This window comes from Nematostella vectensis, chromosome 1 (assembly GCF_932526225.1).
Source record: "Nematostella vectensis chromosome 1, jaNemVect1.1, whole genome shotgun sequence".
NCBI classification, from domain to species: Eukaryota; Metazoa; Cnidaria; class Anthozoa; order Actiniaria; family Edwardsiidae; genus Nematostella; species Nematostella vectensis.
In genome coordinates, this window is record NC_064034.1 from 7319175 (window position 1) to 7346083 (window position 26909).

Sequence of the window (26909 nt, forward strand, 5' to 3'; positions counted from 1 at the left end):
CTTTCGTCTGCTCTTGTTGTCAGTACCTCCCTTGCCCTTGTCAAATGATGTTCCCTCCCCTGCCCTTACCCCCTAAAGATCCATTTCTCATTATACTGATGCATGTAATTTACTGTAGAATGCAGAAAGCCAGGGGGGAGCCAAGCGAGCCCTGGAAGGTGGCATGCCCTACATGGGGCAACATCCCATGCTAGGGATGGGTGGTGCCTACTATGACGGAAGCAAACGCCCACGGTTCTAACCCTCCTGCTTCTACCCAAATCATGTAGTACTAGGACCATATTAGTAGTGATGAAGTACAAGTCTAATCCCAGGCTTTCTGATCAGGTGTTCTGTGGTTAAGAGCCCTGCACTTCATTATGATTAATCTCCAAGCAGTGAAGACCTGATAAGAACTCCTTGGACTAGTTTAGGTATATACATATCAGTAATTGTTTTATTCAACCAACATAAAACATAGTATTATTTAAATAGTTTACCAACCCATATATTTTATATTCATTATATCCAATAATCAATTTTTAGCCCATACTTCACAAGAATCATTTGCAGATATACCTTATTACAGTTTTGCAAATACTCTGAATCAACAGATTGTAGTAGGGTACCCTGATTTAGAAAAGAGGCTGGAGATGTGATTTTCATTAAACCCCACTCGAAATGTGTTTTTGAGAGCAGTCACTTAACAGATCACACCCAACTTAATGAATGTCTATCAGTTGAAAATATCCCTCTTGTATTATCTTAATATACATATCTCACTGTATGTAAATCGTTTCCCCATCCATATACAGTATTTTAAAGTACTAAAAAGTACTGATAAAACCTCTCTTCAAAAAGGTTTTTCTATTCTATACCCGCTCCTAACCCTCTCAAAATCCACTATCCGGGTATAACCCAGATCCTTTCCCTAATATATACCAGTCTGGAAACCCCCCCCTCCCCCCCCCAAAAAAAAAAACAAAAAAAAAACAATATGAGGAGAATGTCTGGTATTAAATGGTTCAGCCCGATTGGTACACAACTGAGAAAGTTTTCAGTAATAATTTACTACACTTGTTCAAACTTGCTCTTTGCCGTTGCATGCAGTTATTTGCCATGAACCCATAATAATGTTGGTGAAATAAAGATTTAGTAAAGATTTAGCATCAACGTTGAGGAGTTAATTGCTGATTGGAGACCATGACAAGTGTTTGTGTGGCGTTTATTCCCTTTAATAAGGTAGATGGTATGTCATGTACAGTTATATGTAGTCTGGCTGGCTCTCATTATCGACCCATTAGCCTGCTAGCTGGCTCTCCGGAAATTCAGGATTCCTTTGGAAGGGGAAAGGAGAAACAAAAACATAGCGTTTTGCTGCCGGCTCTCCTTCCCTCTTCCACAGGAATCCCGAATCTCCGGGGAGCCGGCTAGCAGGCTAGGCTCTTATTTCTTTGTGTGACACAGGATTCCCAATGTTCGGGAGAAAGCTTTTTCCATTGGGAATAAAAGCAGCTAGCAGACTATATGTAAACATTCTGTGTTACTAATTTGTTGGCACTTTGGCTCTATATATGCTGTATAGAATATAAATGTAACCAATTTAATCATGTAGTACATTTATGGGTCATGGGTAATTAGAAACAGCTTTCTGCTACTTGACAATTTTGGTTCTTTTGCTGAATTACTCCCCACAATACCCCTCCCCAAAATGATTCAAGCAATTCTTTCTCTCTTGTTTTGCGCTCCAACTTTTTTTTTTAAATAACGTCTGAATAAAATATCCCTTCTTCTGAGGTGTGTGATCTGTGATCCTAGTGAAATCTATACGTCGATGATATGTGATTCTAGGAAATATCTATTCCTCTATAATAGGGATTCTAGGAAATGTCCATGCCTCAATAATCTATGATCCCTATAGAATATCAATGCCCCTACCAACTGTGATTCATGCAATTTCACCGATACAACAATGCATTTTTTTAAGAAATGTAGTAACTCTATAATATGTAGCTCTATTACATATCCATACCTCATTAATCTGGTATTCCCCGAAAAATCCTTGCAATGTGCTATCTCTACCCCATTTTTTTAACACATCGTTTCTGATCCCATTCACACCCCACAGTCTTTAATTGCTGGGCATGTCCATAACCCGCGGTTTGTAAATCTACCAAATACATACTCATACCTCCCAAAAAGCTGTTAAATTACTAAGAATATATCTATAGTATATCATATTTGGCTTAAGAAAAATTATTTAACCCCACAATTTAAGATTGCATAGAGAATTCCTATCCCTACATTATCATCGTATCTACAAAACTTTCTGGTACATTCAAAAGCAAAGGCGACACACAACAATTGTTCCCTTGTCGACTCCCCCCCCCTACTCCCCTTCACCGTCAAATGTGAACGCACACACCCATATCGAGGAAAAGAAATATTATTTGTGTTTGATAGTCATACACAAACCGAGTGAGACTAGGTACGCTAACGATTTGGGTCAGGGATTTTCGTAGGAGAATTCCAAGAATAACCCTGATAGACACCAAATAGAAGCGTGTCACCCCTTTAGGCACAAAGTAGGCTTGTGTCATTATTCAAAGCCTTACAGCTACCAGTAAAACAAAGCTAGGGGCTGTCGTAAAAGCTTTGAAAGTATGAAACGCGTTCACACTTTAGAGAATTGTACTGAGAGTTTGGACGAAAAAGCAACTGTTTTCCGAAAGGCCAATACCTGCCTCTTTGAGGCCAAAATGAGTGGCTAAATAGCGGCATGTTCGCATCGGAATTCACATACAGGGCCGTAGCAGGGGGTGGGGCACTGGGGGCACACCCCCCCCCCCCCCAATATTTTACAAAAATTACAAGGAAATTACCAGTATAGGCGCGGCTGTTCCCCCCGTTGTTTTCTCAATGAAATATCTACGAACCCCGCGGATGTCCTCCCCATAAACCTCTGAGTGCCATTTCACAACAACCCAAAGGCTTTTCCATCGCGGAAACAAGGCACAAGAATAAAAATGATCAAAGCGTACGAAATAGAAGAAAGTAGAAAGAAAAGATTCTGGGCCATTTCGCGTTATCTTACATGACTCGAAATGGCCCCGTTGTAGTATGACAAATTGATGTGAGCCAGCGAACACATTGTACACGATACAGTGTTGTATTGGAGCATGCGCGGCCGTTACCTTGTCGCGTGGACTGGGTTCGATTCCCAGCTGAATCTACAATTGTTACGCTGGGGGCTGGAAGTTCTTTCTCGGGAACCTAAGGCGTCGCTGACAACCGGAACCGGAAGTGAGCGGTGTCCTGGGTATCCGAGGATGACCAAAGACCTTAAACGCGAAATAAATTTTTAAAAGCTTGAAATACTTCTCAAAGTGGGAAGGGAAAAAGATAATCCAGAAGGTTTTTTCTGTGCTTGCCCCTATATTATAGTATTGCTTGATAGGGGTCCAAGTGGGGCGGCAAGTATACCTTATAAAAACTCACAGCGAACTCATTCCGAATAAGGTAATGATCACTCTCCTTATATAGGCGTGACCGCGGCTCAAGAAGAAAACAGTTTTTCGCTAAATTTGATGTTTTCTTTTTTCTATTGTATTGTAGGTTCGCTAGAGTTTTGATGTGTCTTTATGTGTTTGTGTGGTTTCCAAGAACTAAGCAAACGGTTCATTACGTTCTTACTTTTTTTCAATGCATTTTCTCTCTAAACGGCTTGAATATGAACATGATACTATAACGTAAATGGGTTTATGATTGTTAGACTTTTTTTTACCATTCTTATTCAATTTTCTGAACTCCTCATGTCACTTCGCGATATTATTAGTCTCGCTGCATGGTTTATGCTTCTAAAAACGCCTTGAACAGTAATTATTCTTGCTTTGCTGACATGTTCTGAATGGGCCATAAGGTCATTTGTCTCGGGGTGCCGAGAGTTCATTGTCAACGTCTCGGGGGATTTATTTTAAGAGCTTAGACAAAGCAATTACCCAACAATACTGCTCAGCAAGCCTCCAATGCGAGTGTGTCTGCGTGATTTCACACCCGGGTGGCTTTGTTTGTGATAACGGTAGTAAACAGTGATGCTGTTACGGCAAAAGCTCAGGGAGAGATTGACATTGTCAGCAAATTAACACACTGTGATGTGTTTATTGTATTCTTGAAGCTTGGTGATGGATAGCGAAAAGACGAGGTGCATGTAAAGCGATACAGTTCTGACTGAAGCCGGAGTAAAGCCTGTTTAACTTGAGCGATGATTCCCTCATACGGGATTAGAATGTCCGGCATGGCGGATACATGTACGTGGAGTTACCAGACAGCCTCGATGGGATTTGTTAACTGCGTATAATGAATCATGTCCTTGCACCAGGCTATAACAAACGCACGCGTTCACCAAACACGTCTTCTTCTCGACATAGAAACCGATCCAAATACTCCGGATCACGACTCGAGGACACCTCTCATGCTCGCTTGCTTCATCGATAAAGAACACATCGGTTTACGAGTCACTAAAATGCTACTTGAGAAGGGCGCAAAAGTCAATAAAAAGGACAAACATGGACGAACGGCGTTATCCTACGCTGCCATGAATGGACGCGACAAGATCGTCCAAATACTACTTGAAGACATCGAGTACGATATTAACTGCCCGGATGAGATCGGTAATACGCCGCTTATGTACGCCGCAATGTCCGGTAATGCCGCTGCATTAAGGCCTATTCTCGCTGTCCTACTCAAGTACAGATTAAGCGTGGATGTACGGAACGAAAAGGGCTTTTCCGCGTACTTACTTGCGGCCAAAATGGGACACTTTTACTGCGCGCACATCTTGAAAGCCGAGGGCTACGCTTCGGACAGAATTCGCGACACCGAGTACTTCTTGAGTGATAAGGAGTGGGTGCGTAAGACTCGTAAAGAGATCGAGCGACTTAAGATTAGTGAGCGGTCAACGGCGCTTTCGCCGCGTACCCCTACGCGGCCGCATACTTCACTTGAATTTCGAAAGTCCCCCCCTTCTCCTAGGGTACGAGCCGTCTCTAGACTCACTAATCGAAGTGAACCGCAACATATGAAGTACAATTCGTGGGTAAACACGGACGACAGTCCGCCCTCTCGAACGAGTAGCGCAAGTACTGTGCCGGGTGAGAGTCTCTTGGATTACGAGTCAACAGAAGTTACCGAGAAGATTCCTTCAGTAGCCCGCACGAAGACGCCAGATCTGCATGCTATACTGAGCCATTACATGAGCGAGGACGTGTATAGACCAGTGAAGATAACTCCGTATAACACGAAGGCGAAAGAGGTCAGGTTTACAGAGGAAGAGACTGTTAAATCGGGCCGGGAGACGTCTAACAGACATCGTAAACAGTCCAAAGCAAATCGCAAGAGAACTGTGTACAAGTAGCCATTCCTTAACCCCACTGTACATTTTCTTTCTAAGCGTCTTTTGGCAACAAATTCAAAGGGGAGACGTTAGATAAAATTTCTACGCGTCTTTTAGCAACAAATTCAAAGGGGAGACGTTAGATAAAATTTCTACGCGTCTTTTAGCAACAAATTCTAAGGGGAGACGTTAGATAAAATTTCTACGCGTCTTTTAGCAACAAATTCTAAGGGGAGACGTTAGATAAAATTTCTACGCGTCTTTTAGCTAGAAATTTAAAAGAAGAGGATATAATTTAATTTTTGTCGTTATGTTAATTTTAATTCACTTAAAATAAAAATAAAAATACTTTAAAAATACTATATATATTTCTGTCTAATATTGCATACTTTAAGGTCAAGATAACACATTCCAGCTATTTAATAATCTAAAGGGCTCCTTCACTTAATTAACTGACCTCAAAGTAGTATCTTATTAGCTATACCGACTAACATGGCTAGACAATAATATTGCGAGTGAATATAACTTGGCGTCCTAACCCTCGAGTGTAAAAGGTAAAGTCGGACTTAACGTGTCTCTACTACTCAGAAGTGACAGCCGCAAATAAAGGTTTACCCGCGCTAACACCAAGGCAAACATCTCAATTGCGCGACCCGAGCTCATTGTTTATTCGGATACCGCGCTGAAGGTTCAGACAATACTAAGGAATTTTATTTCATTTTGAGGTGTAAAAAAAAAACCTTGCATACAAACCACGACTGAATAAGATTTGACGGAAAACTTTGCGCATGCGCACTGCGAAGAGATGCTGAAAAAAGCCTCAATCTCTTACGTCATGTCACACGCTGTCAGCTGGCTGTACCACTCACGTGACCAGCTCATGCGACCAGGCCAGCTAATTGATTGATCACTCTAAACCAATGACAGACTGGCTCCGACAGGAACTGGGGGTGGGGGGGGGGGGGGGGGCTTGGAAAGCCGGGGGGGACTAAGCCTATTCTGACTTTCGACATTAAACAATCAACGGTCAAGCTGGCAGGAAAGAATTGACGAAAAAAGTGTTTAATAGAGAAAATGCAACTAATTATCCAGTCAAATGGCCATATGAAAAAAAGAATTTGAAGGATACATCTGTCTAATGCTTTGTAGGAACTGCTTTGTTTTTACAAGCTCGGAATATCGGCTCGACTTATTCACCTGGTGCGATGGTTGAAAACTTTATGGTTTAAGGAAAAGGCTACAAAACCAGCATCATCATCAGGGAATTGTCGAGGCTCTGCACTACTATTCTCATCATGATGTCACAGAGCAAAAATCAAAAAAGAAAAGCTTTATTTATGATAGTTAAAATACGGAATTGTTCTCCTAAACGAGCGAACACCACAAGCCAAACAACATGGACAGTCAAGGTGAGTTCCGGACGAATATTTCAATTCAAAATAATGTGAATAGAATATATGAATCAAAACGTAATTCCTGTCATATTTCTTTTAAGTGTAATTCTTTTTGTTTGCAAATATTTCTGATAATAATCCTCAAACAAAACGATTTTCATCGTTTTACAACCTCTCTGATTTTCCCGGTGTCACTATTCAATCATCTTGCTTCCACTGTGTTTTTAATTGGCTGAGAGATCAATTTCTTGAACGCTGATTGGATACTATTTTGGCACGCACTAAAACAGCTTCCCAGTTCTGTTATAATCGTAAAAGAAACTTTTCCTCAAATAAGATAAATACATCTACAAATAAAGACTTATCTATCTAGCTCAGGTAAGAACGACCTTGATGACTCGTGTATACACAGTTGTGTTAGTAAAACTATGTATCATTAAGCTTATTTTTAAGTTGAGAATTCATCTCCTGTCTATGCTGTTTTTGTCCTAAATTTCATGTTAAATACACAAAAACGTCAAAATTTATATATCTCGTTCTTTCTCATATACTTAAAGCCAATATTGATCTGTTTCTGTTTGGTAAGGATACTAATCTAATCATCATTTGTTTTCCTCTATGTTTGTTCTCATGTTTTAAGAAAATTAGAAAATTGAAATAACAGCGAGCAATTTTTTTCTGATTCAGGTGAACTGTTAATACCCAAAAGCCATGATGTGAGACTGAATAAAGGCATGGATGATGAGCAGCATATTTTAGCAAAATATTTAGCTTTCCTTTCTTCCCTTTAAAATATGTTTTTCTTTTTCAATCAATCTGCATTCTCCCCCTGGGAAAAATATTTTTTATGTTTGGTTGATATTGCCCTAAAATTTTAGCAAATAAAATAAACAAAACTGTGATTTCTTTTTTCTTTTATTAGGGGGGGGGGGTGCCCCAAGTGCTATGCTCTTTTTATTCTTTTGTGGGATTCAAGCTACTTATGAGTAGCAATAATTTGATTCGCTATTTAGCATTCTTTGTGCATTTAAGATATTATAAAATAGATACATTCAAATTTATTCAGAACCTACATTTCTGCGTTTTCGCCATATCTGCTATTGGGTAAAATTGTTGTTTACCATACCCATTCACCCAAAGAGACTCCCATAAAAACAGAAGGGGATGATCGATCTCAACCCTAAGGGATAACACTTTGGTTGTGGTCAGTAAGTCCTACCCCATAAGGTAGCACATTAGGTGTGGTCAAGCAATTTCTTTCCCTAAGCATTTTGAACACTCCCTAAGGAAAAGCAGTTAGCATAATTTCACACCCTTTAGATAGGACAAACAACCCCATCTGACTATTTTATGAGGAGCCCTCCCACTTCTTAGTGGATGCTGTAAAATAGGATTTCTCTTTTCTTATCTATGCTAACTTTTTCTGGAGTTTTAACTTGGAGGTTAACATTTAAGAATTATATAAGTGTGCTGTTAGACTGGAGTAGGAAAAGGATAGTGAATTGAAATATTTGTATTCACAAAGATTTGTAGTTGCATCTTCCAGCAATTTGGTACACCCGGACTGTGTTTCAAAAATGGCTGAAAATTTTCATCATAGGTATTTTTGGGTGCAAAATGTTGGGCTCTCTTGCTGCAAACATCTGCTGAAGTCTCTTGATCTTCTAAGCTGTACTCAACAAAAAAAACGAGTAATGCTGTACATGGCAAGGCACATATATGTTAGATTATTTGATTATAGAAATGTAAAATAGGAAATATCTGTTCAGTATTAGTTGTCTATCAAACGAAGCTACACAGAGCACTGTTAATAAATAAAAGTAAAATATCAGCAACATTTTTTTTTTGTTAAGCTGCAAAAGAAGTGTTGATTGGGAGGAGGTCCAGCATTTCATTACGATGGAAGAGATAGCTGAGATAAAATAAAATCCAGCTTAAACCGTGCATTTCAAACAAGCTACTACAACTTTAAGACTCTGTATTTTGCATTGCATGCTCTATTTATACTGATCTTGATCCTCTGTAGTTTTTGGTATTGTTTTCCTACAGCGGGTGTGTCAACGCCGCGTCGATTTGGTAGTGTCGTCAATTGAATCGTGATCTGGTGGCCGCTCTTCAGGTTTTTCTAACTAAAAGCCAGTTCTTTCATCATCTGACAGTGCTGGGTTGTCTCGCGCTATGAACTCCAAGCGAAGCTTCTAGGACTTTGAACACTCCCTTTACAAATCGTCAACTTCGAGTCGAGATTCGAGCTGATTTGACCCCTTTCCGCGCCCTCTTGGTCATCGCCATTATCGTCGTTGCTCCAGGCCGTCTTACACGTATCAGCACTATCAATACTTTCATTAACCTCTCCTTTCTTCCACGATTTTGTTTGCTTTATGTAGTCTTTAAGGTACTTTTTATGGCTAATTTTCAAATCATTTATTTTCGCAACGAGGCGTTGGTAGAATTCCTTGACTATGTTTCTCATTTCTTTGATGTTCTCTTGGCGTAATGTGTTCATTGGTGTGTCTCCTTTTGATGAGAGTAAAAAAATAAAGTTGAAATACGTAGACATGTTATCTTATACTACTATCCTCCTCCCCTTGGTCGAATAATTGTCAGGGCAAACTTACGGTGAATATTATAATGTCATATGTATTATAATGTTTTATTCGTCCTATAACGAAACCCGAGGGAGCGCATTAGGAAACCATTATGCAATCCTCGATTATTGCCATTCTTCTAGAGCACCGTTTATACTATCTCATTGAATACATTGTTCCAACTATTTCGCCTGAGTACAAAAGAACGTTCGGTTACGAGAGAGTTCACTGTATTTTGTTATATGAATTTATGTTAAACAAATCCCATGTTATCTAGATAAAAACTGGGGTCATAAAATGAAAAAGTGTGCTGGGACAGCGAAAGGCAGTCATTAGATGTGTCCTCTTATAGCACACCATATAACGTACCCTTTGGACCCTTATTGACTTGTGTTCTTTTGTAGTACCCATAGTACCACAGGAATCCCAGCAAGCAGCAGCTTCCCAACATGGCAAGAGATGTCATCAGGAATTCCTGGAACAGCGACGAGTTGGCGTCAAACAAGTTCGCGTTATCTTCTTCTTCGATGCTCTCTGGTTCCTGTGTATGTAAGTGTATCATATCAAGCATAGTTGCCCTTTGTTTTATCGCTGAGTCGCGTCATAAGGAAAGAACTTACAACATATATGCAAATCCACAATTTGTTTAATATTTGGCCGTTAAAAGCTCTTTAATATCTAGCTTTCTCGTAAACTCTAAAGAGATCTTTTTCAAGGCAGCCATTTTGAATAGACCCAAGGGACACTTCTGTTACATTATCAGGCATTCTCGCGGTCTCGTCCAAAAGTACTCCACAGACCATTTGGACAGGGCACAACATATGCTGAACTAGAGAACAGAAATAACAAGCATCTTGTACGGGCTCAAGCACCGGTTTGCTGCTGGTATTCAGGGCAGACACGTAACACACGTCAAACATGTCGCCTCAAGATTTGTGTTCTACTTTGACAGAAAATTACATGCGCAAAAAAATTCGCATCATAATGGCAAGAGATTCCAATGTTGCCTCAAGTTCTGTTCTAGTTTATCAATAAACTTGTCAGGAACTTTTGCAAGAGCAAAAATGTTGCCTCAAGAATTATGTTTTAGTTTGATGGTTTCATATCGTTTTCACCTTGAGGGTTTTCGTGGAGTTGACGATGAATTCCGTGATGTCCTTGATGTTTTTCTGGATATAGTCCCTACATCGCTCGTGCACGATGGCCGCTTGACCCGACAGCACGATACCATATCCAAAGCGTTTGTCCAGGATCTTGTTGACTCTAATTCCTGGTCGAAACAGGTCCTCTTGGAACTCTGCCGCCACCAAAACGTCGAGAAGTATCCCCCGCACTTCCCTGCTTTCTAGAGCGCGCCGAAGCTCACTCACGTCTTTGTACTGCTGGTCTGAAGAAAATAAAGGAACACACACTTAACAAGCCCAAAGGGTTGGGAAATAGGAGAGACGGAGACGAGGCGCGCGCTAGGGATAGGGGATGATTAGCTTCGTCCTTCTCTCCAGGCGCGTGGGGTCTTCCACCATCTTCCCAAGCTCTTTGAGCTGTTTGCTACGCAGGCTACAGGTGGTCATAGTGACTCCCTTTTTTAGAAAGGCTGACACAGATCGAAAATGCCAATAAATAGATTTATCAAACAACAGAATTTGGCGGCCCTCTCGCAAAATGACTTAGAAAAACTCATGTTGATATTAGATCAATTCAATTTCTTTTGGTCCAATGGATGGCTGTGCCAAAGCATTTTTCGTTTATTTTCCGAGAAAATTACTTTTACTCCGAGAAAACATACTTCTTGCCCTTTAAAGTTTGCTTATTAGATTATTTATTTGCTGTAAAAAGTCTAATCGTCCCAGAGTGCAGTCACAAATCCTTTATCGATATGAATCATATAGATAAGCAAACCTTCGTTCATTCGCGCGTTCTTTAGAATTCCAACTCTGTGTTCTGTCGAGTTATGTATTGCTCCAACCTATATTAAAAGAACAAAAATAAACAAAGCTATAGGGATAACGACGACAGGTAACAACAACAACATCCTCAACAACAACGATAACAGAAACAACAACGACGACAATTTATTAACTTAGAGGGAGTGTATCAATATGTGCGTTCACGCTTTTTACGAATTGGACTGAGAATTGGACCTGAAGCGCGAATTTGTAACTTTTTGTTACCTAGTGATAAGCACCCTAAACGATACCTGACGTCAGACGTGAAGAAAAATCCTGGGAGTTCGTACAAAAAGTGGATTGATCAAATTTGTAAAGAAATAGAACATTAATTGTGCGTCATTCCTCGCAAGACATAGTATCAAATCGAGTTTCTCCTTTTTTATAATCCGCGAATTTAAGTGACTAAGTTACTATTTGTACGCACAGGCGCGTATATTGACCCTATGAAATATTGAGTAATGTCTACACGGGCTCATCCTCTGGATCCCAGGGCGTCGAGGTAAACGTAACGAGGGGTGAGAACAAGTCGGAACCAATCCGACGGATTGGAAGAGGAAGAGGATAGGAGGATAGGGTTGATGTCTTCTCCCTCCTTTCTCTTCTCCCCCCACCCCCCCCCCCCCCCCCCCCCATTCTTACGCCGCCTCGTTACGCTGACTTCGACGCTCTGGGTTTCCGAGGATGACACGCGCGGCTATCAGTAGCAGCAGCAGTCTCGTGCTCTACTGACCCGCTCTCGAATTCTCCCAAACAAACAAAAAAACACCTAGGTTTTTAAAACGCTATGAAGGCAGACAAAAATGTTTAACTCTTGATCAAGTAATCATAATTCAGCGACATGACGGAAAAACATGACTTAACGCTTCAAATAAGCTCATTTCAGATCTAATAAGGCGGAAAATTTCTCGAATTAATTAGTGAGCCAACAAAATATCAAATGCTAATTTCTTAAAATTGATGCGACTTTTTGTAGTGTCATTGAAATTTGAGCTTTTCGTCCCTGAGCTCATACCTAGCGCAAGGATAATCAAGGAAAAAATATCTTAAAAAGCAAAAATCTGGGTATGTGCATTTCGGCCTCACGTTATTTGTGTTTCAAAAATCAGTCCGAAATACAAGGAACCGATGGCCATTGTGAGAAATTGTGTCTTCTATCTCGAATTACGAATTTTCCAGGTTTTTCCGTCATGTCTAATTCAGCACTGATGCCTGTCTGTTTGATGGCATGGCTGCGTTACACGTTATTCATTTTACCTTGGCACCGTATAGTATGACCTCAGTGCTGACGGCTGCCGTGGTTAGGCTGGTTGCTATTGAGCCGGTCAGTAGAGAGGTAAGGACTAGCCCTGCTAATGTCCAGATGATTGCAAACAGACGCGAAGACACTTTCACTGGAGAGCGATCGCCATACCTACACACAGACACTGTTGAGTATTCAATTGTTACTGAGCTATCGCAATACCTACACAAAAATACCACTCAAACCAAACTAAATGTGTTTCTGTGCATTATCTGTACTCTGCGTCGTGGCATTCAAAGTACTTAGATTCGCTGATCAAAAACAATTTTCCAGTTTTCAAAATGTTTTGCTTTCTTTCTGATACTGGTAGCCATTGCAGATTGATGACGTCATGCCGTACCAATCAGACCGTTTACACTACAGACGCTTATTATTGTAAAAGTAGACTATAACTAACCCATATTCATTTAGATTTGTCGTTATTTCCCCATATTTTCTGTTAGGCAACCATATGACCCTCTAAAGGGAAAGTTCCTTATACCCATGATGCAACTGGCTACTTACCCGACGCTTGTCATGGATATGTACGCCCACCAGAATCCCGACCCGACGCCTGAGGTGAACTTGGGGCTAAACTCCTCTGGGTTGGCTCTCGAGTCCTAAGATTGATAATTTATTTTAGTTCTCAAGAACAAGTAACGGGACAAGAATATTATACGCGAGAGTATCAATGTCACTTGAACCATATTAGTAAAAAAACTCAAACGTTTTATCAAGTCGTTTACCAGTGTAACGAAATTGCTATATTAAATAACGTATTGATGTTTGCCTGCTCATATTGTGAGGAATCGAGGAATATAGAATTAAGACCCTAGACATGACGAAACTTATTGAACTCCTTACCAGTCCCCACATGATAATTCCAGCCAACAAATTCATCAGAACTGCCATAACGAAGAGAGGCATGCAGTCAAACACGGACAGCACCATACGGGTAGCGGCCGAGCCAGGGGGGTCCGCGATGGTAATAAACGCTATCCCTGGTGACTCCATCAGGTAAATGAACTTGTAGATGCCCAGGTAGTCAGTGTCAAGCGGGTAACCGAGGATGGGGAAGCTGATCTGCGGAACTTCGTCGATGTCGAGTTGAACTTGTGGAGGGTAGTCCTTCTTTGCGGCTTCTCCTCTGCCATTCGTTTGTTGGTCAATGACAGTGACACCGTGACCGTTAGCGCAGTTCCCGCAAGCCCAAGCAAGCATTCGGGAGGACACGTTGAAGAATACCCCCCCGTATTTACCATTGTCTGATTTGCTTAGATAGGGGGGGTTCACGTAGAAGTTGGAGTATAAGGTCTTAGGACAGCGGCACGTTTCTGCAATCAAAATAGGACCTTAAACATACTTTTGACAGACTCTACGAACATGTGTTTATCGAGCCTCCAGATCTATCGGTGATTATCAGTGATTCATCACGCCGCGCTCACTATTTGGCCACGCCATCTGCAAATGGCAGTTTAAGGCCGTGGAATGGTCTCTGGTGAAATGGCCCGCGGGGACTTATTAATCATTATCTAAAATACGATGGAATTTCTCAATAAGGATACCATTTGGACTAACAAAGCTGCCGTTGTGAGCGCTGTGTCCATAGTAAGCGGTTCACGGAAAGTAAAGATCTGGGATAAAAGGTGTTGTCCTGAAAACAAGGTTTTATTGTAGGTAAATTAGACCCACCTGCGACAATTACTTCCGTTTCCGGTCCCTCCCCAACAGACGTGTACGCCAGTAATTGAAACTTCCACAAGGAGTAACTTTGTAATCCACTCAGCTCAATCCGAGTTTTTTCGGGGGGTATTCGCATCTCGAGCGTCTTCGGTTTACGGACCCGAATATCAGCAGATGACGTCATACTGTAGCGCAAGATGTAACCGCGCAAAACGCCATTGACGTGACCGCGTGGGACTGGCGACCAAGTGAGCGTTATGGTTGATTGGGACGTTAGATTGGCCGCGAAGAGTTGTTGAGGCGGAAGGCTGGGTACTAAGGATAGCAGAAGAAGAATTCATCAGGAAATTATTATATGGTTGTTACAAATTTTAGCGCGTGTCGCACTTGCCCTCGCGTTTCTCATGATGTAGTCTGGTTGTAGGTCAGTGAGTCCTGACGGTTACGTGACTGATTACTTTGTCGTCCTCTTCTCGATCCCATGATGCAGTCTAATTAATGTCAGTGATTACTTACCGTCCTCATGAGTCCTGACGGTCACGTGACTGATGACGCCACAGCCCTTGGAGGTGTAACCACAAGCCGCCAGGGTGTACTCGGTGAACTTGGAGAGCTCCTCGAACATCAGGGAGTATTGGCTGGGGGGGAGGAGTTTGTGGGTCCAGTGTGCGGAGCCCTGGCCGTGTCTCCCGATGCTCAGGTTGAATCCGAGTAAGATTCCGTGCACTGACTCGCTAGAGATGGCCTTCCATTCGGCATATATCATGGTGGAGCTTTCCGCTTGGACTTTGAAATCTTGCGGTGGTTGGCTTGGCACTAAAGAGAGGCAATAACGATGCAATAATAATAGTTTTTCATAAACAATTAAGATTAATGTTTGACACTTCGTGCATGCTTCCATCACGTGGAACATGTGTAAACAGTTTAACATCAACGTGTGACCCTGCCCCTTCAAATACTGGGGATCTGAATTGCATTACACTTGTGTAAAATTTGAATATCTTATTATTAATAAATAACACTATCCATAGATCTTTAAACTCCCTCTTGGATGTTATGCAAATGTCTCTTACCATCTTCATCTGTTCGTAGCGTGACCTCTGCTGTTGGCACCCCATTACCAAGTGTAGTAAAAGCCAGAAGTACTATCGTGTATAACGTGTACTTCTTCAGGCTCTTGATCTCCATTTGATTGGCAGATGCCGCCACAGCCATTTGTTGATTGGCCGTAAACTGAGCCCCTGGCTGCTTGTAGTAGGCTCTGTAGCCGAGGAGGGCGCCGTCTTTTATGGATGAAGCGGGGATGGCTGCCCACTGCAGCAAGATGCTGGTGGAGCTGCTGTTCGAATAATGGGTCAAGGTGGGCGGAGTAGCTGGAACTATTGGAATAAAACAAGTCGAGTTCATGATCGACTTCTTGGTGGAGGTAAATTACACTTTTACACTACCATGGTTAAACAACAAATCAAACCCAGGATAGACTTCTAGGTGAAGGTTATATACCAAGGGCCGGTTCCTAGAAAGCAGGTTAGTGCAAACCCAGGACTAAATAAGGCTATCTTGACATTTGATTGGATATAAAGGGCATTCATCCCTGAATTAATGTTAACCTGCTTTCTAGGAACCCGGTCCAAGCCCGTAGCCAGGGCCCTCCCTGGCTCGGAAGACCCCCCCACTCGAATGGAAGGTCCGCCATCACGAAGGAAAATTAAGTACCACTGCGAGGTACCACCTACGGCCTGTATAATATCAGCACAGCTACCTACCTGGCTACGGGCCTGTATACACTACAAGTCATTGCACATTACCACACCGCCGGCAAAAGTCACATGACCACACGTCAAATAAATATACCATTATCTGGAAGGACAGCCAACCACTAGCTAACTTGTCACCTAAACATACCATTGTCTGGAATGACAGCCAACCACTAGCTAACTTGTTACCTAAACATACCATTATCTGGAATGACAGCCATGACCTCTACCTAACTTTTCACTTAAACATACCATTATCTGGAATGACAGCAATGACCTGCGCCGGCATGGTCCCCAGGGCCCCGGTCATGTCGACTGCTTCTAGTGGCCGTACAAGCTGAAGGGAATCCACAGACGAGTAGCTCACGTTGAAACCACTGATGACGCTGCCGTTGCTATAGAAACAGTGTGCTGTGAGTAATCGCCTATTATCTAGAGTCAATCATGAAATTGTGAGGTATGTTACTACGTCGAGAATTATAACCAATATCTCCTTTAGATATATAACATAGTGTTAAACTCAATCATCTTGAAAGACATTTAATTTGGACAATTAAAACGGGTCTATTCTATTACTAAATCATAAATATTCTATGATCACCTCGTAACAACGTGCACAAACAAAGCCAGCAATTCTAGTTATTCAGGGCAGCAGCGTTTATCATGGGTCTTAATTGACTTCTGAAGTGCAGGACAAGGTTACCGTAAATAGATGATCTCTATGTCCATAACACTCGTGCTCCCACTCCCATAGACGCTGTTCATCTAATGAAGGAGTCCTAAAGTTACTCCCTCGCAAAAAGGTAATAAGATACACACAAGAGCTCAAGGGGGTACTCGTATATGCGCGTGTCGGGAGATGGAGGGTTGAGGGGGGGGGGGGGGGAATCCTAAAGTTATTCCCTCGCCACAAAGGTAATAAGATACACACAAGAGCTCAAGGGGGTACTCGTATATGCGCGTGTCGGGAGATGGAGGGGGGGGGGGGGAATCCTAAAGTTACTCCCTCGCCACAAAGGTAATAATTTACAAAAGCGCTCAAGGGGGTACTCGTATATGCGCGTGTCGGGAGATGGAGGGTTGAGGGGGGGGGGGGGGAATCCTAAAGTTATTCCCTCGCCGCAAAGGTAATAAGATTCAAAAGAGCTCAAGGTGGTACTCGTATATGCGCGTGTCGGGAGATGGAGGGGGGATCCTAAAGTTATTCCCTCGCCGCAAAGGTAATAAGATACAAAAGAGCTCAAGGGGGTACTCGTATATGCGCGTGTCGGGAGATGGAGGGGGGTATCCGAAAGTTATTCCCTCGCCGCAAAGGTAATAGGATACACAAGAGCCCAAGGGGGTACTAGTATATGCGCGTGTCGGGAGATGGAGGGGGGGGGGGGGAATCCTAAAGTTATTCCCTCGCCGCAAAGGTAATAAGATACTCAAGAGCTCAAGGGTGTACTCGTATATGCGCGTAACGGGAGGGGGTGGGAAGTCCTAAAGTTATTCCCTCGCCGCAAAGGTAATAGGATACACAAGAGCCCAAGGGGGTACTCGTATATGCGCGTGTCGGGAGATGGAGGGGGGGGGAATCCTAAAGTTATTCCCTCGCCGCAAAGGTAATAAGATACACAAGAGCTCAAGGGTGTACTCGTATATGCGCGTAACGGGAGGGGGTGGGAAGTCCTAAACTCATTCCCTCGCCTCAAAAAATGTATGTTTGTGACACAGGGTAGGGCAAGGGGTTTTTTGAGGTATGGAATTATCGTCTTCAGATTTTTGGGGGCTGAAAACTTTGCCTGGTTTTTTTTGTTTGTAAAATGCTTTTTTAGGTAAGTGTTTTTTTTTTTTTTTGCCTTGGTTTTAACCAAAATACTTCCCTGTTAACATGAATCAGATAGATTAGGAACGCATTTAGTCGTAACAAGACTTACGTTTTCTTTTATCTTGTTAGAAAGTGAGACATATGGTTGACTGCAGTTCGAATGTAACTCTTCTGTGTAAATCTCCTCGGTGAACCTGACTTCATAATATGCCACCACGGCTATCAAGAAAAGAAAAAAAAAAACAGGTAATGGTTTTGTGCAGTTCTGTGCTGATAGGCATGACGGAAAAACCTGGAAAACGCGCAATTCCAGATAGAGAGAGAAGACACAATTAATTACAATGGCTATAGGTTCCTTGTTCTACGGACTGATTTTCAAAACACAAATAACGTGAGGCCAAAGTTCACCTAACCAGATTTTGGCTTTTTAAGATAATTTTTTCTTGATCATCATTTGCCCTGTACATCAGCTCAGGTACGAAAAGCTCAAATTTCAATGACACTTCACAAAAAGTCGCATCATAATTTAAACTAGACGCATAACTGCGTGAACTCGGGGTTCTCATAGGTGATTTTATGTCGAAAATGATGTAGTGCAGATCAAGCAGCCTTGAAAAAATAATTCATTTTTGTTTTATAATTTTTATAAATCAAAGAACACAAACTCATAGCAACACATTGTTGTCCTGCATTTTGTCCAAATGACAGCATTACCTTGGCTATATGGTGCTCGTATTGTCTTACTAGGATCAACAAGTTGTATATTATTTGGTCCAGGATTCTTTTCTATATCATTGTGTAGTTTACACTTACAGTAGTGGGTCTTATTAAGAGACATCGGTCTGTTACAAGAAAGAAAAGACATATAACGACTAGCTTCATATTTTAAATTTTGTCCTCGAGATCTACATGTTCGTGTATCAATCCTCTTTAATTTTTAATCAAAGTACCTTCTTCTAAGCCTTCCGAAGTTGATATAGTTATGCAAATTAGAAGATCTGGGAATATTGCGACAGATTCGATGATAAACAACCCATCTTAGCTTTCTACTTTTGTTATGTAAGCGTCTTAGAAATCGTTTTGGTATCCTACTGGGCTCACGACTACGACTACAACGTACATGTCGATAATTATAATAAACAAACCTTGAATAACGAGATCTTGTAGTACTTGTAATGTTTATTGTAACTTCTGCATCATTGTATACACCATAAACAGTCATACAAATAGTTTTATCTAAGATATCACAATCACTAAACGATGAAGTGACAATAGTTTGAGTGTAGTTATCGAAGAATTGGACTGTATTGAACCCTAATAAAGTTAATATCAATACTTTCAAAAGGGTAAAGCAAAAAATATTTCCTTGAATGAAAAACAATAACAGAAGCAATGTACTTAGCATTAAGAAAGAATTGATAGTCTTTGTCAAGCTCTCCTCACTTTGATAGTCACATGGCAGACTATAAAGAGTCATTTATCCTCTCTGCTAAATAAAATAGTTGCAATCGTCGGTTTTTCCTCAGTAGAATTCTGTTCGCATTCCTTAGAGAAGTCCTTTGTAGTTTCAGATTCTGTAGAATCAGTTAGTATAGAGTTCGCTTTTGATAAGATTGGTAGCTTGTTTGATAGATATTTCTCGATAAATTTCTCGATAAATTCGCGGTATCTCTCAAAATGCCCTTTCAAAAAACGCTCGACATCTTTTAGTGTGGCTATACCGCGAATGGTGAGTGGATTTGTAAGAGATTTGAGCGTGTTTGAAGTTGAATTCATGTCTTCCATCTCGTATAAAGACGACACCTCGACGACACCATGTAAAGAAAGCACATGGAAGTTGTGATTGTCACGTGATTCGTACCCAGTGCATTCTAATTTGGCCGAGACAATTTGTGTACCAAATGCGACTACCATGAAGGCCGAAACCTAAACTCGGCGTTCCACAGGAACCCCGAGTAAAAACGTCGCACTTGATATTTTGTTTGCTATAAGTTACTAAGTACTCAGAGAACTTATCCGCCTTATTCGATGTGAATATTTGATTATTTGAAGCGTCAAGTCATGTTTTTCCGTCATGTCGTGCTGATATTAATACCTGGACACGGGTCTGTGATGGTATTACTACCTGTACACGGGTATGTGCTGATATCATTACCTGGACACGGGTCTGTGCTGATTTTATTACCTGTACACGGGTATGTGCTGATATCATTACCTGGACACGGGTCTGTGCTGATTTTATTACCTGTACACGGGTCTGTGCTGATTTTACTACCTGTACACGGGTATGTGCTGATATCATTACCTGGACACGGGTCTGTGCTGATTTTATTACCTGTACACGGGTATGTGCTGATATCATTACCTTGACACGGGTATGTGCTGATATCATTACCTGGACACGGGTATGTGCTTATATTATTGCCTGTACACGGGTATGTGCTGATATTATTACCTGGACATGGGTCTGTGCTGATATTAATACCTGGACACGGGTCTGTGTTGCAAGTTTTTGCCTGATGATCCTCCCCTTCGCAGTCCTTCCCGCCATACTTCGGGGGCGGGTTGGTGCAAGAACGCGTCCTGTTTTCGTACCCAGTCCCGCACGGTCTGTTACAGTATGACCAAGAACTCCACTCAGTCCAGTCCCCGTTAACTAAAAGTCAATATATGTAAATGTTATCCTCCTTTTATAACTTTTTGTTCTTGTTTTCATTTATATCATGTGATTTTGAAAGCTCAACCCTTGATCAGTGCGTCACTAGTCCACTTCGAATGATTCGTTGTAGTATCGTTAAGACTTGATTCATCTCTTCTCCCTCTAAAACTCAAATCAAAGACTTGTCCCATTGATGAACTGACCCTAACCGTTAGTATGGATCTCAACTTTGAGATCAACCCTTGAGCTCTTTCACTTGGAGTCCTCGCACGCTTGTTTTAATAATTTTAATAAAATATGAAAAATTGTGTAACAAAACAACGTTAAAGCTTCCTGATTGCCTCGCCCAAGTGTAATAAATAGAAATGAACCAAATCTTCTTATAGGGGAGTTTATGCAAAGGATCAATTTGGTTTATTTATGCAATTTGAAGGTTTTAGTATAGGCCTGTTCCAAAGCGGGTTAATTTCCCCACTGAAATCATACATACAATAGTACATGGCATTTGTATAGTGGCAGTAAAATATTCATACTTGGACAGTGATGGGTGTTGCATTCTCTCGTCTCGTTGTTTGTTCCAGCACAGAGGGCACCGCCGTTCTGCGGACTCGGGTTTGAGCAAGTGCGCTTGCGCTGCTGGAAACCCGTCCCACATGATTTATCGCAAGGTGTCCAGATAGTCCAGTCTGTCCAGCCCCCATCTGCAAGCAGATACGATATAGTTAAGACAAAAGAAAGTGCTTTCATAAACCCGTGAAATAAAGTGATCTATGTTTTATTGTTATACAGGGTAGTAGTAAAAAAAAAAAAAAAAAACGGGGACTGGACTAATATTAAAAATAAAAAACCTCTGTTCACTGGCCACTATGCAAAGTTCCTAAATATCTGCTTCTTAAATATTTATTTATTTACTTACTTACTTACTTACTTACTTACTTACTTACTTACTTACTTACTTACTTACTTACTTACTTACTTACTTACTTACTTACTTACTTACTTACTTACAAACTGATTTCTATGTAACTGCATTTTCGGCATTGAAAGTAGTTTGAAGCGCCTGGCTATATCTTACTGCTAGTTTGTTTTTAAGTGTATTTCACACCTTCGGAATTCGATTGAAAAATGAATTTTGAAAAAGCTTTTTTCAAAATTCATCAAGGCTGCTCCTGTGGCGGGACGATCTTAGTGATGGCAATGGTTTAAAGTAATGCGAGGACGGAATATTATAGTGTCCATTTAGGCATTTATACATAAAAACAAGGTCCTTAATTTCATGCCAGTAGGAGAGGGGTAGCAAATTTGGCTGTTCTAAGCGTTCCTGGTAGGTGAGGTCAGCGCTATTTGTGAGTATCACTTTTGTCGCACGGCGTTGCAGAGCCCCCACCGATCTCATGTCCGTAATTGCTTGAGGTACCCACACCTCGCTCGCGTATCCCACTATTGGTCTAACTATTGACAGATAAAGAGATCTTCCAACATCTGTGTCGAAGTCACGTAGACCGTTTCGCCGTAGGAACCCCAGCATTCGGTATCCCTTGGAAACGGCAATAGAGGACTGCTCGGACCACTTAAGGTCCCTGGCTACCACCACTCCGAGGTCTTTCTGAGCTGGAGTCAGCTTAAGTACGTGCCCATAGATCGAATAATTCGTTTCGATGGGGCTGCGCTTGCAGGACCTCACACTTGTCGATGTTATAGCGCAGCTTCCACGCTCGGCTCCACTCTGGTAGAACTTCAAGGTCACTCTGCAGTTTGACAGAGTCAGAGGGAGAGCTGATAGTACGGTAGCATTTGGTGTCATCTGCAAAAAGACTAAGTGAGGTACCAGGGTCCAAAAGGGCCGGTAAGTCATTGATGTATACTAGGAAGAGTAGAGGACCAAGTAGACTGCTTGAGGTACACCGGAGAGTACTGGGAGAGGTGAAGATGTTGCTCCCTGGACTACTGTGCACTGGGTTCAGTCAGGTAAGTAGTGCGTGAACCAGTCTAGGACTTTGCCACGGAATCCATAATGATGTAGCTTGTGTATCAACCGGGCGTGCGAGACGCTTTTTCGAAGTCGAGGTATATTACGTCGCACTGCTGACCCTTATCAAGAGCATTGCCAACAGAATGCAAGAACTCTAGAAGCTGGGTGACTATTGAGCGCCCTCGCATAAACCCATGTTGGCAGTTAGAAAGGAACTGCGATACGTGATCGATCATGCGTGCAAAGATACAGCTACAGTACTTTTGAAGTCACACACGAAGGGCTAACGCTTGAAACGTCAGCACAACTAACTGTGTTTCACAGAGGCATACAACATACTTTTTATATTCTGTTTGATTTATCCATTGTCTACACCACGCCTACGCAGACCATCTTATTTTTCTAGTTTTAACATCTATTAAAATCGATTAGCTCTCTTTTAAAGAGCGACAGACGAATCTTGCGGATTTGTGAGCGTTTTGATGGCAAGGCTTGCACCGCTTTTGCCAGTAGGGCCCGTTGGAGCTGTCATCGAGATCTCTTTTGTATCAGGTGTTTTCGTTAGCGGTTTGGTGTCTGTTTGGCCTTGTGAGGATGGTTTTAGCAGCGAGTACGCGGTTGGGGGTGGCAACAGCCCTATAAACTCTTCAGAACTTCGTGTTTTATTTGCAGGTTGCAGTGTTGTAGATGCTGAGGCAAGTAATGAAGTTGACCTCGTCTCGGTTGATGTCAAAGTCGATGTTTCTGTAGATGTTGTATTTGTTGGTGTCGAAGTCGATGTATCTGTAGATTCTGATGTATCTGTAGATGTTGATGTAGACGTATCTGTAGATGTAAATGTATCTGTAGATGCCAAAGTTGGTGTATCTGTCGATGTTGATGTATCTGTAGATGTCGATTTATCTGTAGATGTCGATGTATCGGTAGATGTCGATGTTGATGTCGATGAATCTGTCGATGTAGATATTGATGAATAGGTATCCGTAGATGTTGATGAATCTGTAGATGTTGATGTAGATGTTGATGAATCTGTAGATGCCGTTGTTGATGTCGATGTATCTGTAGATGTTGATGTATCTGTTGATGTCGATGTATCTGTTGATGTCGATGTATCTGTAGATTCTGATGTATCTGTAGATGTTGATGTAGACGTATCTGTAGATGTAAATGTATCTGTAGATGCCAAAGTTGGTGTATCTGCCGATGTTGATGTATCTGTAGATGTCGATTTATCTGTAGATGTCGATGTATCGGTAGATGTCGATGTTGATGTCGATGAATCTGTCAATGTAGATGTTGATGAATAGGTATCCGTAGATGTTGATAAATCTGTAAATGTTGATGTAGATATTGGTGAATAGGTATCTGTAGATGTCGATGTATCTGTAGATGTTGATGTATCTGTTGATGTCGATGTATCTGTAGATTCTGATGTATCTGTAGATGTTGATGTAGACGTATCTGTAGATGTAAATGTATCTGTAGATGCCAAAGTTGGTGTATCGGTCGATGTTGATGTATCTGTAGATGTCGATGTATCGGTAGATGTCGATGAATCTGTCGATGTAGATGTTGGTGAATAGGTATCCGCAGATGTTGATGAATCTGTAGATGTTGATGTAGATGTTGGTGAATAGGTATCTGTAGATGTTGATGGATCTGTAGATGTTGATGTAGATGTTGGTGAATAGGTAACTGTAGATGTTGATGTATCTGTAGATGTTGATGAATCTGTTGTTGATGTACCTGTCGATATATCTGTAGATGTTGATGTCGATGTATCTGTTGATGTTGATGTATCTGTAGATGTCGATGTATCTGTTGATGTTGATATCGGTGTCGATGTATCTGTCGATGTCAATGTATCTGTTGATGTAGATGTCGATGTATCTGTTGATGTTGATGTATCTGTAGATGTCGATGTATCTGTTGATGTTGATGTAGGTGTCGATGTATCTGTCGATGTCAATGTATCTGTTGATGTAGATGTCGATGTATCTGTAGATTTCGATGCTGATGTCGATGTATCTGTAGATGTTGATGTCGGTGTTGATGTATCTGTAAACGTCGATGTACCTGTAGATGTCGATGTATATGTAGATGTTGATGTCGGTGTCGATGTATCTGTTGATGTTGATGTCGATGTATCTGTAGGTGTTGATGTCGATGTATCTGTTAATATAGACGTTGATGTCGGTGTTGATGTACCTGTCGATGTAAGTGTTGATGTGCCTGTCGATGTCGGTGTTGATGTATCTGTCGATGTATCTGTAGATGTCGGTGTCGATGTATCTGTCGATGTCGATGTATCTGTTGATGTAGATGTCGATGTATCTGAAAATGTCGATGCTGATGTCGATGTATCTGTAGATGTTGATGTCGATGTATCTGTTGATATAGATGTAGATGTATCTATTGATGTCGATTTATCTGTAGATGTAGAGTAATCTTTCGATGCGGGACCTATTTCACAATCGTTGCCTGTATACCCAGAAGGGCAGGTGCACGTGTAACTAGACAAGTCAAGCTGAACTAATGCGTCACATGTTCCACCGTTCTGGCAAGGCTCCAGAGAACACGCGTCGGCGACAGACACTAAACACAAGTTGAAGATTTTTAGTTAATGTATAAAATATGTTTGCAGTACTTAGTTTTCGGGATAAGCTTTTGTACGCAGATATGTCTGTAGCTATTAACTACTATTTCAATAAACGGTGAAATGATGTGTTTTCTTCCCAGTCGTTTTGACAGCAGTAGCACAATGTGTCACGCCAGAGCTTAGAACGGCTTTGTAGGGAGAAGACGGAAATGTAGAAGAGTATTTTATTCATAGCCCGCAAAGCTTGTTTTATGTTTATTGTTTTATTGAAATACAACCTTCTTATACTCTTAGATCCTTCTAATATATTTCATTTCCGAACATTACTAATAAGTAGTAATACTAAATAATAAACTATACATTCGTTATCTTTACGTACCAGGCTGGTCGGATCCACATATTCGTTTCTTCGGAGAACAGTCTATCGCTGCCTTGAGGCTGTAATGAAATGAATTTCCACATTTCCTCACGTCCACAGCAACACTTTGGGCACAACAGTCATCTCCCACACGGAAGCAAATTCTTCCAGTGGTCTGTTCTTTTTCAGTAGGGTGTACCCCAAGGAACCAACCTGGCGATTCGGCTTCGCAGTAACCCGACTCAACGCACCTGGTGCCGATGTTAGTGCCGGCTTGGTCTTTGAAATTGTACCATGTCCCAACGGCGAGATTGTTGTCGCACTCACTAGGACTGGGCGCGTAATGGTTATCCTTCCGCCTGTCGGTAAGGTCTGTTTTAGAGCATGCCTTAGCCTCCATAATCATCAGTAGAACGAGTAAAACACACGGCATAAAAATCTGAAATAGAACACTTTTATAAATACCGTCGAAGTAAACATCTTCAGAGCGTTTACATACTAAGGGGATAAAAACAACCCGAACCGTATCTTTTTTATTACCTGAGAAATATTTCTATGGGGCTTATGTCTATGTTTAAGCATATCTTTTTTGATCTTGCTATCAAAGGGCGTATGTTTGACTTGAACCCAAATATGCCATGGTGCACATCATTTTTTTTTTCATCGCGCAGAATGTACGGCTATTTACCCTGTTACGTGACGCGGCTTAGCGCGTCAAATCTGATGCTTGATTGAACAGGCGAAATATAGAGAAAACCGGCAGAAATCGCAAAACATCTTATATAGAACTAGATAGAACAGAACATCGGTTTCAGAACTTCGGTTTCGGCCATCATAAAAACCTTCGGCCTTCATTCGCCGTCATAAAAAAAAGAAGACACACTCAGGATTTTATCGATAATTGTTTAATCAGATTTCTTAGATTATCCGGCCATGAAAAAAATGTTTAGCACAATCGTATAAAATAAAACAGGCTGTTTTTGTAAAATCTGCATTGTAGCAAACTTTTTTTGGGATTGTTAACTGAGTTTGAAGTGTTTGAATAGTAGTAGTTCTAATTGAATTTTTACTTAACAAAAAGAAAAAGAAAAAAAAGGCTATCACTGACTCGCAAGCCAGAAGTGCCCGTAAAATTCATAGTTTACTCTTAAATGTTGTGTTTCTTGTGTCTTTGGATTCCTTTTATCGAGTGAGAGTAAAATACTTGTATACAATGCGGTTCCTGCCATTTGCTTTAAGCTGCTATAAACTCAAAACATTTAAAACTTAACAAACTTAAAAAAAAGGTTGGCTGTTTAGTATTGCTTACCTTATCCCACATCTTGTTGATTTGAACCAAACAAGTCAAAATTCAATCAAGTTTCCACGAACATTTGCAACTACGGAATCAATATGACGTAAATTCGTGGTACAAAAACGCAAACCTCATGCAATCGGCCTTTTTTTAAACATCAACACTATTTTCCAATTATGAAATGCAAAATTACCAC

At 41.2% G+C, this 26909-nt stretch overlaps 3 protein-coding genes and 1 long non-coding RNA gene across 9 annotated transcripts in view; 3 read left to right on the forward strand and 1 right to left on the reverse strand.

Annotated features, from left to right (window-relative positions):
• Nucleotides 1-18057, forward strand: part of LOC5519023 (bromodomain-containing protein 4) — a 30389-nt gene extending 12332 nt beyond the window's left edge. The window contains exons 14-18 of one of the 6 annotated variants that reach the window (XR_007312456.1): nt 9758-9902; nt 15357-15690; nt 16292-16434; nt 16776-16824; nt 17961-18057. Coding sequence is in view for 2 of the 6 variants with exons in the window: in XM_032363789.2 (XP_032219680.1) it covers nt 119-241 (123 nt within the window). In the remaining 4 variants the exon portion in view is untranslated. Of the gene's footprint in view, nt 1-118; nt 1776-9757; nt 12192-15356; nt 15691-16291; nt 16435-16775; nt 16825-17960 lie in introns of those variants that run through there. The other 5 variants (XR_007312458.1, XR_007312457.1, XR_007312459.1 and 2 more) reach the window with 5 other exon arrangements.
• On the forward strand, nt 4066-5730 carry LOC116602961 (ankyrin repeat and SAM domain-containing protein 3). Its single transcript, XM_032363791.2, has 2 exons — nt 4066-5464; nt 5515-5730. The coding sequence occupies exon 1, from the start codon at nt 4343-4345 to the stop codon at nt 5390-5392; it is 1050 nt and encodes a 349-aa protein (XP_032219682.1). The 5' UTR covers nt 4066-4342; the 3' UTR covers nt 5393-5464; nt 5515-5730.
• LOC125570111 lies at nt 6336-8600 on the forward strand. The gene is made up of 2 exons (XR_007312472.1): nt 6336-6780; nt 7453-8600. It is a non-coding gene; the product is annotated as an uncharacterized LOC125570111 (long non-coding RNA).
• On the reverse strand, nt 8369-26897 carry LOC5519017. Its single transcript, XM_001638883.3, has 17 exons — nt 26729-26897; nt 25441-25858; nt 21024-21191; nt 20317-20487; nt 17941-18050; nt 16725-16786; nt 16274-16416; nt 15338-15643; nt 14781-15080; nt 14274-14579; nt 13446-13915; nt 13107-13201; nt 12557-12713; nt 11253-11319; nt 10469-10740; nt 9723-9894; nt 8369-9282 (listed from the first exon to the last, which is right to left on the reverse strand). Exons 1-17 carry the CDS (start codon nt 26738-26740, stop codon nt 8942-8944), a joined length of 3570 nt encoding a protein of 1189 aa, XP_001638933.2. The 5' UTR covers nt 26741-26897; the 3' UTR covers nt 8369-8941.
• Nucleotides 26898-26909: the final 12 nt, after the last annotated feature.